The sequence below is a fragment of the Corythoichthys intestinalis genome, chromosome 11 (genome assembly GCF_030265065.1).
Source record: "Corythoichthys intestinalis isolate RoL2023-P3 chromosome 11, ASM3026506v1, whole genome shotgun sequence".
NCBI classification, from domain to species: Eukaryota; Metazoa; Chordata; class Actinopteri; order Syngnathiformes; family Syngnathidae; genus Corythoichthys; species Corythoichthys intestinalis.
The window spans coordinates 46,130,089-46,145,711 of NC_080405.1; the positions used below are offsets into that span (position 1 = coordinate 46,130,089).

The following is a 15,623-nucleotide window of genomic DNA, read 5'->3' on the forward strand; positions in this document are numbered from 1 at the left end:
GCACCTGACAACAACCACAAAAAAGAGTTTTAAATTAAAGACGGCTAAATAATCCAAAAATGATACAGGTATTTACAGTGGGGCAAATGAGTATTTAGTCAACCACTAATTGTGCAAGTTCTCCCACTTGAAAATATTACACAGGCCTCTAATTGTCAACATGGGTAAACCTCAACCATGAGAGACAGAATGTGGGAAAAAAACAGACAATCACATGGTTTGATTTTTAAAGAATTGATTTGCAAATCATGGTGGAAAATAAGTATTTGGTCAATATCAAAAGTTCATCTCAATACTTTGTTCTGTACACTGTGTTGGCAATAACTGAGGCAAAACATTTTCTGTAACTCTTCACAAGCTTTTCACACACTGTTGCAGGTATTTTGGTCCATTCCTCCATGCAGAGCTCCTCTAAAGCAGTGATGTTTTGCGGCTGTCGTTGGGCAACACGGACTTTCAACTCCCTCCACAGATTTTCTATGGGGTTGAGATCTGGAGACTGGCTAGGCCTCTCCAGGATCTTGAAATGCTTCCGACGAAGCCACTCCTTTGTTGCCCTGGCTGGGTGTTTGGGATCATTGCCATGTTGAAAGACCCAGCCGCGTCTCCTCTTCAACGCCCTTGCTGATGGAAGGAGATTTTCACTCAAAATCTCTCGATACATGGCCCCATTCATTCTTTCCTTTACACCAGACATGTCCAAAGTCCGGCCCGGGGGCCAAATCCGGCCCTTGGTCAAATTTCATCCGGCCCCCAGCCTCTGTCATAAAATCAGTAACGTCTGGCCCGCACACAAACTTAATAAATTGGTCAGCAGTACTGCTAACAGCATATGAAGTAGCTTACACACTAAATGCTGTTCCTCATTTACCCACTATCTCTAAGCAACATTACCCCGTGTGACCCTTTACTCCCAATTTTATAAAATGGTGACAATCAACAAAAAAAAGAAAGTTGACTGCGACGGCTGACCCTTCAAGGATAGGTGAAAATTGGACTATTATAAAATACGCAACAACTGTGTCTGCCTCATTTGCAAAGAGACAGTCGCTGTTTTTAAAGAGTTCAACGTGAGGCAATAGTACCAAACAAGACACGCTGACATGTACAACAAGATTACAGGGAAGATGCGTAGCGGGAAATTGAAGCAACTTGAAGCTAGTTTAATTTTACAGCAGCAGTATTTCGCAAGAGCCCGAGAGTCGAAGGAGAACGCCACAAAGGCTAGTTGCGAGATTGTTGAAATTATTAATTAAAAATAATACTAAAGCAAATGTGACACACAGAATGGCTCGCTAAAATTTGCTTAAATATATCGTTCTACGTAAAGGACGTCAGCCAAGTTCGGCCCCCCAAATTTTTACCACACCAAATCTGGCCCCCTTTGCTAAAAGTTTGGACACCCCTGCTTTACACAGATCAGTCGTCTTGGTCCCTTTGCAGAAAAACAGCCCCAAAGCATGATGTTTCCACCCCCATGCTTCACAGTGGGTATGGTGTTCTTCGGATGCAGTTCAGTATTCTTTTGCCTCCAAATACGAGAACCTGTGTTTCTACCAAAAAGTTCTCTTTTGGTTCATCTGACCATAACACATTCTCCCAGTCCTCTTCTGGATCATCCAAATGCTCTCTAGTGAACCGCAGACGGGCCTGGACATGTACTTTCTTCAGCAGGGGGACATGTCTGGCATTGCAGTATTTGAGTCCCTGGCGCCGCATTTTGTTACTGATAGTAGCCTTTGTTACTGTGGTCCCAGCTCTCTATAGGTCATTCACTAGGTCCCTCCGTGAGGTTCTGGGATTTTTGCTCACCGTTCTTGTTATCATTTTGAAGCCACGGGGTGAGATCTTGCATGGAGCCCCAGATCGAGGGAGATTATCAGTGGTCTTGTACGTCTTCCATTTTCTAATAATTGCTCCCACACTTGATTTCTTTACACCAAGCGTTTTACCTATTGCAGATTCAGTCTTCCCAGCCTGGTGCAGGTCTACAATTTTGTCTCTGGTGTCCTTCGACAGCTCTTTGGTCTTGGCCATAGTGGAGTTTGGAGTGTGACTGACTGAAGTTGTGGACAGGTGTTTTTTATACCGATAATGACTTAAAACAGGTGCCATTAATACAGGTAACGAGTGGAGCCTCGTTAGACCTCGTTAGAAGAAGTCTCTTTGACAGCCAGAAATCTTGCTTGTTTGTAGGTGACCAAATACTTATTTTCCACTCTAATTTGGAAATAAATTCTTTAAAAATCAAACAATGTGATTTTCTGTTTTTCTTTTTTCTACATTCTGTCTCTCATGGTTGAGGTTTACCCATGTTGAAAATTACAGGCCTCTCTAATCTTTTCAAGTAGGAGAACTTGCACAATTGGTGGTTGACTAAATACTTATTTGCCCCACTGTATCTGCACGTTTTGAGAATGCAGTACAAATGCATGCCAACATGCAGAGCTCCTCCTGTAATAAATCCCCTGTCACAACACATTAGCTTGCCTTGGCTATTCGGTCAGGATGATTGCAGCTTACGCCAAGCTCGTTAGCGTTTAGCACCATTAACCAGCGATGGGCTTGACGTATGGCCTGCGCCTTTTGTACAGCGCCATTCCGGAATTTAGAACTTCAAAAGACAGGAAATTAAACATGAAAATATTTTTGTATGTTCATCTCTTTGATTTATAGCCTAATTGCTTAGTTAGATCACGGATGTTTTTCTTCATAGGCGGTGACAGGAAGATCCTTCGGTGACAGGAATTTTAGAGGAGGACTGGAAAATGGAATACTACTATGCGAGTAAGTGGTGATTTATTTTGATTTTTGTCAGACTTAAGTAATGAAATGGTTTAATTGATGGTTTCCTCTGGATGTGTTAGTTTGCTTTGGCTTTATTTGTGTTTGGGATGCCCCCCGATCAGATCATGTTAGCAGAAATCGGGCTCGATCAAGTCATTTTCCGGGGATTGGAATTGGGGTTTTAAAATGTATTGATTTATTTTTAAGTATTAACTCATCGGGTGCCGTTGATGGCCATAGACGTCCAATCCAATTGATTATTGTCGTTAATGGCAGTGAACCATGATCACTCACTGCCAGCCTTACCAGTTGAAATGGATTTGATGTTTATAGCCTTCAATGGCAGTGAATGTGTTAAGTGCTACTATAAAAAAATAATGCATAGGTATAAGGATTTGGCAAAAACTATGAAATATCATATTAACTGTACATTTACATTTCTGGTACAAACTTTATAAAAAAAGAGAAAATATCCAGCGGCAGCAAAAAAGCCTTTTTTCATGGCTATATTGTTTTTTGTTGTTGTTTTCTTTCTCCCTTGATACATTTCCGAGGTATCTAATCGTTTCTCGGGACCAGCAGATCCTCAAAATCCAGTGACTCTGATTCACATGCAAAAATATGTCATCCAGAATCCCTGGTTTTATCTTACTGGCTGTGATGCACTGACTCAATTACCCAACATTTTTTATTGCCGTTGTAAATTAACACATAAGAAGTAAGTAAACAAGGTCATAAATTTAGTCTAATAAGTACTGGAAGAAACCTGTGTTTGAAATAATAATGAATGTTTTTTTAATTACTATAATTGTGGGACTATAGTACGAAATCAAAGGAAATCAGCAGACAAGTGAACTCGAGTCACATGCGCTCGGATTTGAGTTGACTCGAGTCGTGAGTTTGATGGCTCGGCTTGGACTTGAAGAAAAAATAAGCAGACTCGGACTTGACTCGCTTGAGCTGGGAGGGTCCGAGACTCGGCTCAACTTGTGAGGCAATAACTCGAGACTCAACTCGTGAGACAATAGCCCCTTTCAGACATACGCTGAACTCCGGTTAAATTTAAACGGGTTAAACCTAGTTACGTTTTATCGTCCAGGACTTACCCGGAATATAGCATGTGTGAAAGCAGCCGTTTAATTCCCGCGTCACAGCTTGAAGGCTGATGACGTAAATCCCACGTGGGCCGATCGTCATTTCCTCTTTCTTCGCAGCAGACAAAAATCGGTGAACAAACATCGCAGTATCGACAAGGCAAACTAGAAAGATAGCAAAATTAAACTGGAAACATAACAAAATTACTAGTACCGTATTGGCCCGAATATAAGACGGCCCTGATTATAAGACGACCCCCGCTTTGTCAAGACTCAAGTTTGAAAAAAAGACTTTTTGAACACCAAATTAATTTTTATACAGAAAATAATTATAGTACATCTGAAACAAATGATTATAACAATATATTTGAGAGAAAAAGCATGTTATTTTGCCTCATTCAAATCTTAATATCTGAATATTTAAATATGTAAACTAAAGTGCAATCACATTCGTAAATGAATGGCTTCTGGTTTTTGAAATGTAAATTACCCGATCTATTGTGATAAAACAACAAAATTGCAATAACTGCATTAACCATCAAAGTGAAGTCTAACTGTAAATGTAGTTTTGAAACAAATCTGAGTAAGGGAAAACATTGCAATAAAATTAAAGCAAACTGGTTAAACTTGAGAGTAGCTGAGATCTGTCATGACAGAACATCGCTTCAATGATATCTGGTGCCATCTAGCGTCGTGAATAGGTACAATGTCTAGACCGCGAATATAAAACGACCCCCTCTTTTTCAGTCTTATTTCAATGCCAAAAAAACAGTCTTATCTTCGGGCCAATACGGTATATTGCTACTGGATCTTAGAGCTGAGGAAAGAATCCATCTTTGTGAATGTGTATATTTTGTTGCAATGCCATTGAAAAATGATGTAATGCCCGGGTTATAAAATCCTAACCCTAACCTCCCCGCCCAGAGAGCATTGAGTCGCCAACGAGGGACAAGTCTGAAAGTGTCCAACCTGGGTAATTCCTGGGACATCTCCCCATGTCTGAAAGCAAAGACATAGTTAAATCCCGCGTCACTTTACACGGGAATTTATCGCGATACTAGTCTGAAACGGGCTAATGACTCGAGACTCGACAAGCTGACTCGAAAAACTGGATCGTAAATGGGTTCCCACTAGATACGATACGATTTGCGATACAAAGCTTACAATAACGATGATCTGACGATATGGTGATACAACGATTATTGATATATCGGTGAGGAAATCATTCTAGGATATTCTACAAACAACTAATAAACATAAACAAGCGTCTGCTGTGAAGTGGAATGCATTTATCACTAGTAGACGTCCAATCCGTTTGAAGTGGGAGGGTGGCAGCGAATGAACATTCGTTAATTCGCTTCCATCCCTCCCACTTCAAACGGATTGAACATCTATGGCTGTCAGTGGCAGCCAATGACAGGCAATGAGGTAGTTTTGGGCTATTTAAGGTCATTTACCTGTTGGTTTTCAGTTACTTCCTGTTGATTTCTGGGTATTTTATGGGTTTATTTTGAGTTACAGAACAGGAAGTGACCTAGGAATGAACCAAATGAATAGGCAGTGACTCAAACTCAAGAGGAAATGACCTGTAAATGCCCTGAAAATCGGACAGAATGACTGTTAATGCTCTGGTTTCAAATGAACAAACGTGCCAGTCTGAATGGATTGGGCATTGTGCACCGTCAATGCAGCCTCAGAGTTAACAGACACTATTATGGTGGAAGATTTTGGTAGCAACTTGTTGGTTCCTTTTTATTTATTTATTTTTAGACAGTGAAACCTTTTTAAAACAATATCTCGATTCTTGGCAGGAGCATATCGATAACCTTTTGGGATACTAAGTACTACGATATATCACCATTTCGATATTTTGTCACACCCCTAGTTCCCACCTGCCTGTTATCCGCTTGGTTGCATTGACCGCTCCCGCCACGCACTCACGGAACAACCTGTGACTCGATTTGACTTGACTCGAAAACCTTTTGACTTGACACGACTCGTCTTTACAACCTTGTGAATCGACTCGCATGACCTCATGACTCAACATAACGTGATGAATCGAGTCGACTTGTCTCGACATAACCTCGTGACTCGACTCGACTCGCCTACAACAGGTAAGACTCGGGACTTACTTGTGACTCTGATCATAGTGGCTCGTGCAATTGTCTGAAAATCGGCATACCTACATTTTTGCAACGGACAACAGTCCTCTGTTGGGCCCGTTGAAAGCTGTTCAAGGGGAGCGAAACTGAGCAGGGCTTTTCTGTGATTGAAGTTGTATGACTTATGCGGTGGGAAAGAGGCGTTTCCTAATGGGAAAATTACATCTTTTCATCACTAAATAACTGCCGGAATGCCTGAGATATCAAATGGCACAAGGGTATCTGGGGGTGGTTGCTTTCTTCGTATGACACAATTAATTCCAGTGCTTTCTCCTGATGAAAAAGGAAGTCCAGAGAGCAGTGGTTCTCAAACTGGCATTGTTTGTGCATTTATTTGGTTTTATTTGGACCACCGTCATATGAAAACTGCGTCTTCACTTGTCAGAATTCATTAAAAAACGGTTAAATACTAAAGATTTTGCACAGTTCCTAAATTTTATTCATTTATTAATTTAGCTTTTGTCCATCAGGTTACTGAGCGCGATTAAACCCGGCTTGGTTAAGAAAATCAACAGACTTCCGACTCCCATTGCTGGCCTGGTAAGTCAATGACCTTTACCCTTTGTTGCTCCTACAGTGGTATGAAAAGTATGTGAACATTTTGGAACATTATCACATTTCTGCATAAAATCACAATCAAAGGTGAGCTGATCTTTGTCAAAATCACACAGATGAAAAAACTGTCTGCTTTAACTAAAACCACCCAAACATTTATAGGTTTTCATATTTTAATTAGGATAGTATGAAAACAATGACAGAAGGGGGTAAAAGATAAGTAAGTGAACCATCACATTTAATATTTTGTGCCTTCCCTCCACTTTGGCAGCAATAACTTCAACCAGACGCTTCCTCTAGCTGCAGATCAGTCTGGCACATCGATCAGGACTAATCTTGGCCAATTCTTCTCTACAAAACTGCTGTATTTCAGTCAGATTCTTGGGATGTCTGCCATTAATCGCTGTCTTTAGGTCATGCTACAGCATCTCAATGGGGTTCAAGTTTGGACTTTGACTTGGCCACTCCAGGACGTGTATTTTGTTCTTCTGAAACCATTCTGAAGTTGATTTAAGTCTGTGTTATGGATCATCGTCTTGTTGCAGCATCCATCCTCTTTTAAGCGTCAACAGACGGCCTCAGGTTTTCCTGCAAAACATACTGATAAACCTTTGAATTCATTCTTCCATTAATGATTGCAAGTTGTCCAGGCCCTGAGGCAGCAAAACAGCTCCAAATCATGATGCTACCTCCACCATACTTCATGGTGGGAATGAGGTTTTGATGTTGGTGAGCTGTTCCATTTTTCCTCCAAACGTGACCTTGGGTGTTACTCCCAAACAATTCAACTGTGGTTTCACGAGTCCACAAAATATTTTGCCAAAAGTTCTATGGAGTGTCCAAGGGCCTTTTGTTTGTTTTTTTAGACAGCAGTGGCTTCTTCTGTGGAGTCCTCCCATGAACAACATTCTTGGCCATAGTTTTACATATAGTTGATGTGTGCACAGAGATATTGGATTGTGCCAGGGATTTCTGTAAGTCTTCAGGAGACACTCTAGGGTTCTTTTTTACCTCTCTGAGTATTCTGCGCTGAACTCCTGGCGTGATCTTTGGTGGACGGCCACTCCATGTGAGAGAAGCAATGGTGCTAAATTTTCTCCATTTGTCGACAACTTCTCTGACTGTAGATTGATGAAAATCCAGACTTTTAGAGATGATTTTGTTTCCTTTCCCACATTTATACAAATCAACAATCCTTGATCGCAGGTCTTCAGACAGCTCTTTTGACCGAGCCATGATGCACATCAGGCAATGCTTCTCATCAAGACAGTTCTTACAAGGTGTGTATTTTATAGTGGCCAGGGCAGCTTTAAACCACTCATCAGTGATTAGGCACACACCTGCATCAAATTAAAAATTGGTTTAAGTTGCTATTTAAGTCTCCTTAGGCAGAGGGTTCATTTACTTATTTTTCCCCCTTCTGTCATTGTTTGCATACTATCCTCATTAAAATATGAAAACTTATAAATGTTTGGGTGGTTTTAGTTAAAGCAGGCAGTTTTTTCATCTGTGTGATTTCAACCAAGATCAGATCACATTTGATGGTGACTTTTAGCAGAAATGTGAGAAATTCCAGAAGGATCAGAAACTTTTTCATATCACTGTACATATACAGCAGGTATGGATTTCCAGCAGACAATACGTTTTCTAGAGTGGGAACCTCTGGGTGCCTTACGATATGATTTTCAATACAAGTTTTGCGATAATGATCATCTCACAATAAGGTGATACAGCAACTATCGATACACCGGTTGAGAAGTCAATCTACGATACAGCTAATTAACAGAAAAACAAGGTATTTCTAATGGAAAAACACACTTGTGCGTGACAATCCAACAAAAACTGTCTTTCCCGAAGACTATGAGAATATTTCAGTGCAACATTTCTGGAGAAACAGGCGTATGGATAAAGTAAGGCAAGTCTACTCGATGGGATTAATTGGCAAAAATGGACTATTGTTGTTATAAAAAGTGCCAAGGGACAGCATTTCTCTGGAACTGGGTACAAAATGGAATGGATAAACAAGTCTGGGTTGGGCTGAAGTGTCTTATCTGGTGGCGTCACTAATAGCTGCCAATGAGGCCTGCCACTCACCCCCCCTTTTTTTGTGTGTGTGTTTTTTTAACAAGTGTCTGGTAAACACCCCAGCCTCATTTTCCTCAGGCGTTTTCTGCACTACAACAATAACAAGTAATTACACACAACTTCAGCAACATATCCGTTACCCCAAACTTTTTCAAACAAGAGTAGAGTTCACTGCATTTGGCTGACAACTAATTCACTGTGTACTATAACTCTCGGTCAAAGTTTGCTGGGATATGCTTCTACAACCTTGTGATCCTAGTGAGGATAAGTGGTTTAGAAATTGAATAGATGAGGTGGAGTTAGTATATTTCATTCTTTTACATTTCATCACGTCTCCAGGTCTTGAGTCAATTGCGATAATGATTAATGAATACAACATGTTTACCTTCAAATGAGAATCTAACTCTTTAATGGCATCATAATCCCTAACTTCCCGCAGCTTTGCATGTTTTTTCGCTCACGGGGGCTGCAATTAGGTAGGTGAGAGACAAACAAACAAGAGGTCTGCTGTTATCAGGCCCCTTTACAATAAAACAGAGGCAACTCCCCCCATTCCTCTTCCTGTTTAGAACTAATGGGAAAACGAGCCTCTGAGGAGTTTTTGTAATTAGAGCAGCTACCTCAGCGCTCTGGCAGCTTGGCCTCCATCAACAGGTCGCTTGTTGCCTGCCTCAGTTTCATAAACATACCAACCAAATATCAGTTTCGCTCTCTACTCATTCCGTAGTGTTGTTTTCCCTGCTTTGGGAAAACATACTAATTATTACCAATTATGTAAAGAAAAGCAATAAAACTAATGGATGAAAGAAGGGATATGTATATACTGTATCTAGTGTGGACATCCACCAAAGTCTTTCTAGTATTGCTTAACCCCTTCAGACTCACATTTTTTCTGCTGGGCAAACAAAAGAAATCTTCACAAAGTGCAATTTTTTTAGTCGGGGATATTTCATGCTTTTATTGGTTATTTTTAGGGCTGTCAAACGATTAAAATTTTTCATCAAGTTAATCACAGCTTAAAAATGAATTAATCATAATTAATTGCAATTCAAACCATCTGTAAAATATGCCATCATTTTCTGTAAATTATTGTTGGAATGGAAAGACACAAAACGGATATATATATTCAACATACTGTACATAAGTACTGTATTTGTTTATTATAACAATAAATCCACAAGATGGCATTAACATTCTTTCTTTTAAAGGGATCCACAGATAGAAAGACTTGTAGTTCTTAAAAGATAAATGTTAGTACAAGTTATAGTAATTTTATATTAAAACCCCTCTTAATGTTTTTGTTTTAATAAAATTTGTAAAATTTTCAATCAAAAAATCCCTGCCGTTCTTCCACAGTGTCTTTAACTACGTAGGGTAGTGATTGAATTACACCACAAGGTGTAAATGGAGTGTTTTAAATTACTTAGCAATCAAGCCATTGAGTGTGTTTTGTCCCTGGACGGACGCCATAGTTCCCTGTTTCCATTTTACTTCACGCTCATTTGAGTGCTGGCTTCACAACGTACGAGACCTCTGATAGTTTATATATTTTGACTAAATATTGCCATCCATCGTATTTGTTGAGCTAAACTAAATGTTTGAACAGAATTTGACCAAAGTCTGAGTAAGTTTTATGTGTATTTTGCATAGCTATTTTGATTGGGAATGAACATTATTATTTATTTATTTTTATTTATTTATTTTTTTTAAATAAGAATATTATTTTTGTTGTGCTTTCACTAAATGATACTTACAATTGGGGGAATTTACGGGTCACTTCCTGTTCATTTTAGGGCATTTACGGGTTACTTCCTGTTGATTTTGATTCCCTTCCTATTCATTTGGGGACATTCTAGACTCACCTCTTGTTCAGTAACCCAGAATCAACAAGAAGTGACCCGTAAATGAACAGGAAATGACGAGTAATGCCTCAAAATTAGCTCATTACTTGGCATTGGCTGCCACTGACGGCCATAGACGTCCTATCCATTTGAAGTGGGACGGATAAGAGTTCTAGTTCAAATGGAGTGGCAAGGCTAGTGAGTCACCTGCACTCACATCGTGGGATCATCGTTATTGTGAGCCTTGTATCGCAAATCGTATCGTATCATGAGGTACCCAGAGGTTCCCACCCCTAATGACAATATATCGATACGGTGCTATATCGTGCTACTTTGTATCCCAATAGGTTATCGAAATGCTCTCTTATTATGTACAACATTAGGTTCAAAGTACAATATATTCTTGAAAAATCAGTTTTTGTTCTCAGGGAAAAAAAAATCCCAGAATAATGTACCGGTATTCAAATTCAAGTAAGCTACAGGAGAGTTTGCAAAAGATTCCTGAATGTGTTGGTGGGTAGTGTCGCCTACCCGCCCAAAGACACCACTGTCCCCAAAACAGAGGAAGCCATGTGTCAGCTTTTTTCTTTGCCCCGTTTTGAAGTGCCGTGAGAATATTTTCCAGTGTGTGTACAAATGTGTTCGTCTCCAGGCATTATAGCTTACAAACCTTTTTCAATGTACATTTCGATAAAGTTTTCATACCAAAATTGACTCTGAACCCATGAATGTTAAGGCCATTGTATTTGTGTTTCGGTCTGAGGGAAATCAGGGTGGAGAGGAAATGGTGACACCCTGAGATGGCGAGAGAGAAATTGCTTTGCCTGCTGCCTTTAGAATGACAGAAAGCAGGAAAACAAAGTGAGGGAAAACCTTGGGAAAAAAGGGAAATCTCGGCTCAGGTTACATCCAATACAGATTTTGTTGCAATAAAAATGTCAGTGGTGGAAATATTTGAGTGCTTGATTGGTAGAAAGGAGGCATTGCTAGAACTAGAAAGCTGGCAATTGGAAACGGATACTTTCCTTTAACAATGATTAAATTAGAATTTGAAATAAAAGTCGTCCGAAAGGAAAACCTGTCGCAGTCACATTCGTCCAAGCTTCATGATTTAGTGTGCCAAAGATGAGACTTTCTTGGCAAATACGGATCGATCATTTTTAATACTGCATTGGGATCCAATACAAAACCCTTTTGGACCGCCTGTCAATCCATCTACCTTATTAGTCCTACTACTTTTTAGTTGTTGCTGTTTTGAACGGCTAATTCTTTAGTAACAAGTGTTGTTCGCATGCAGGACAACCTGAGTGTGTTTCTGCGTGGATGTGAGGAACTAGGACTGAAGGGCTCCCAACTGTTTGACCCCGGAGACCTTCAGGACACGTCGACACGCCCTGCTACCAAGTAAGTCTGACTGTTGTCTTTTTTTTGTTTTTTTTTGTTGCATTGGTGCCTTTCTGCATAAACAGTACCGACAAAGAATGTGCAAAGGTGGCATTTTTCACTTTTTGAGGTAATAAAGGAGTCCTAACAGAAAAACTAAACATGAAACAGACTGACAGGCAAACAAGTCTAGCATTGTTATAATCCTCTATGTGACAAATCTTTACAGACATATATTTGTATTATAATACAAACACAAGTATTTTCTTCATTCGCTGCTTAACACAGTTAATATTACTGCAGCGCGTATACCGAGCATCTGTGATCATCACCCTTCTGTAAATGCATATATTTGGTAAAAAACTTAGATGGTAAAAAACTACCAGTGTTCTGCAAAAATGTGCTACACCGGCAATACGTCTTACCAAGGTGAATTTGACACCCAAAGTACTACCGTGCGCTTTCAGCTTTTGTTTAGATGCATACAGGAAGAACGTACTAAAAATGCCTTAAGAAAATACTTAAATGTAGTACAGTGATCCCTCGCTACGTCGTACTTCCAACTTCGCGCCCTCAGGCCATCGCAGATTTTTTTTTTCATATTAAAAAAATACAGATGAGCTATCCCGATCATGTAGTCTCACTTTCCCTCCTGCTGCATTTCTTGGTCAGTGCACTAGAGTTGCTTATTAAAGTTAACGATAATTGACAGATGTTAAGATTTGATCTTGCCAGAGATGCTTGGAAGCCAAAACTTCAAAGCGCCTGGTGCGTCAATCATCGTTTAACTTGTTAAACAGTTGCTGTGGCAACTCATTGTGTGTAAGTGAGCAGCTTGAGGGACTCTCATTAAAGCATTTAATGAAGACAATCATTTTTCTACTTTATTCTTGTTTGAAAATAATTTGGTGGGAGATGTTTAACACTTAATAATTATTACATTTGAAGTGCTTAAAAACATTTATTTAAAAAAAATGTGGGGCAAGTAAGTATTTAGTCAACCACCAATTGTGCAAGTTCTCCTACTTGAAAAGATTAGAGAGGCTAGAGAGCATTTGGATGATCCAGCAGAGGACATAGAGAATGTGTTATGGTGAGATGAAACCAAAATAGAACTTTTTGGTCGAAACACAGGTTCTCGTGTTAGGAGGAGAAAGAATACTGAATTGCATCCGAAGAACACCATACCCACTGTGAAGCATGGGGGTTGACACATCATGCTTTGGGGCTGTTTTTCTGCAAAGGGACCAGGACGACTGATCAGTGTCAAGGAAAGAATGAATGGCGCCATGTATCGAGAGATTTTGAGTGAAAATCTCCTTTCATCAGCAAGGGCGTTGAAGATGAGACGTGGCTGGGTCTTTCAGCATGACAATGATCCCAAACACACAGCCAGGGCAACAAAGGAGTGGCTTCGTAAGAAGCATTTCAAGGTCCTGGAGTGGCCTAGCCAGTCTCCAGATCTCAATCCCATAGAAAATCTGTGGAAGGAGATGAAAGTCCGTGTTGCCCGACGACAGCCCCAAAACATCACTGCTCTATTGGAGATCTACATGGAGGAATGGGCCAAAATACCAGCAACAGTGTGTGAAAAGCTTGTGAAGAATTACAGAAAACGTTTGGCCTCAGTTATTGCCAACAAAGGGTGCATAACAAAGTATTGAGATGAACTTTTGGTATTGACCAAATACTTATTTTCCACTATGATTTGCAAATCAATTCTTTAAAAATCAAACAATGTGATTTTCTGTTTTTTTTCCCATATTCTGGCTCTCATGGTTGAGGTTTACCTATGTTGAAAATTACAGGCCTCTCTGATATTTTAAAGTGGGAGAACTTGCACAATTAGTTGTTGACGAAATACTTATTTGCCCCACTGTATACATATGTTGTTGTTTTTTTAATTGTACTTTGTGAAAATGTGAAAAAACATGTCTTATATGCAGGGGTGCACATAAGTGGTCCGCATGCGCGCATGCGTACTGGACGTAGACAAACACGCTGGCCCTCAACGGCTTCCATACGCTTTTGCGTACCGATGGCTGACCACTGTATTTGCGGCGGACATGAGAAAATAACTTCTCAAAATGTCGAAGAGGCAGGCCACACTGAGTAATTACTTCCGTGTTCCCCCACCCCCGTCAAAAGACAGACAGACGACAGAGACGTCACCGGAGCTACCGAAAAAAAGGCCTTTTGCTAAAAAGTGGCTACAGGAGCTACCATGGCTAGAAGCAAATGATGCTCGCACGGAAATGCGGTACAAAATGTGCCGTGAGAATCCCAATGTCGCCGATAAGAGCAGCGCATTTTATGTAGGGTCAAAGAATTTCAGCCATCCAAGCTTTGAAAAGCACGAAAACAACAGCATGTGACAATTAAGCAAACTATCGATGTCAAACAGGACCCCACTCGCCCTATGGACATGTGGCGGAATAGGGCGGAATAAAGGTAATGAACAGCGACATGCACTGACAAACGTGTTTTTGCTTGCATTTTACAAAGCTAAACATGCACGTTCAATGAGGTCTTATTAGGAGGACATCCCACTTTTAAAAAGGCTTGGAGTTAATGTGGGAGCCACATAATGCCCTTTATTTTGAATTTGTGCTTTTATGTTTATTTCTTTACATTTCGCTTCAAAGTAATGGCAATTTTGTTGTGCCAGTTGATGTTAATCAAGCATTAATTGTTAATATAATTAATTAAAGTTAATTGGCTCTAAGTAAAGCTTGTCATAAATTTATCGCATTAGGCGGGTCGGCTCTCAAGCTCAATGAGGACCAAGTCACATCTCCAGGTCCTCCTCTGAGAACCTGGGCAAAAAAATTATGTGCACCCCTGCTTATATGTATCTCTTTCCAATGCTAAATCTGAATAAATACATTGCACAAACACTTTTTTTTTTTAATGGGGGGCGCTACTTCGCGATGTTTCACTTATTGAGGAGGGTTCAGGTCCCTAACCACGAAAAACAAGGGATCACTGTAACATCAAATAATAGTAATTTAAATACGCTCCGTGACTAATGTGGTCAACCGATCAGCACTCTGCTTAAGCCACCGCAAGACAAAACACAAATAGTAAGTACTCGCCGCTGTTAATCGATCTTCGCAAGCGCACTGGGCATTGTGTAGGACGTCTGGCCGCGTAGAACACCGGGTCAAGCAAATACAATGAATAAAAATAGCTTGATTTTTTTTTTTTTTTTCAATTATCAATGATTTCATCATCTGTCTGTCATGCATTGTTGGCTGCCTACTCAAGCCAATGCGAATCAATGGAAGATTGCGCGGAACAATGACTACATCTGTCACAACCCATTTCGGTCGACACGCGCTGCTCGCTTAGCCATGCGTCCTTCCACGTTGCCTGGTAACAAAAGTATGTGTTCTGTGTTTGTTGTTATAAATGTGCCGTATGTGTCTGTTGTCATCACTCGCTAACAAGGTGTCATTCCACAAAGACATCCTGACACATCGGCGTAATGTTGAGGGTTCCCTATAGGAGCTGCCTGACTTGTTCTGTCAAGACGAGAAATTCTTTGGTCAACTTGTCAGCCGTTTAGTTTCTGATCAAGTTAACAAGTGTGCTGTTGTGTTGACAAAAGAAACACTGATGGTATATTCAGTTTTGGAACTATTTTTTCCCCCTTGCACCTGTTTTCAAATTTTTAGAATTATAGAAGGCATCTCTGTGAATCAGGGCTGGCACTA

The 15,623-nt window shown here is 40.2% G+C and overlaps 1 protein-coding gene across 4 annotated transcripts in view; it reads left to right on the plus strand.

Moving 5' to 3' along the window:
* Positions 1–15,623, plus strand: part of LOC130924010 (LIM and calponin homology domains-containing protein 1-like) — a 127,131-nt gene that overhangs the window by 41,365 nt on the left and 70,143 nt on the right. For all 4 annotated transcript variants that reach the window (XM_057850285.1, XM_057850287.1, XM_057850286.1 and 1 more), the window contains exons 2-4: positions 2,717–2,787; positions 6,514–6,583; positions 11,822–11,928. In XM_057850285.1, the coding sequence (XP_057706268.1) occupies positions 2,717–2,787; positions 6,514–6,583; positions 11,822–11,928 (248 nt within the window). The remainder of the gene's footprint in view (positions 1–2,716; positions 2,788–6,513; positions 6,584–11,821; positions 11,929–15,623) is intronic.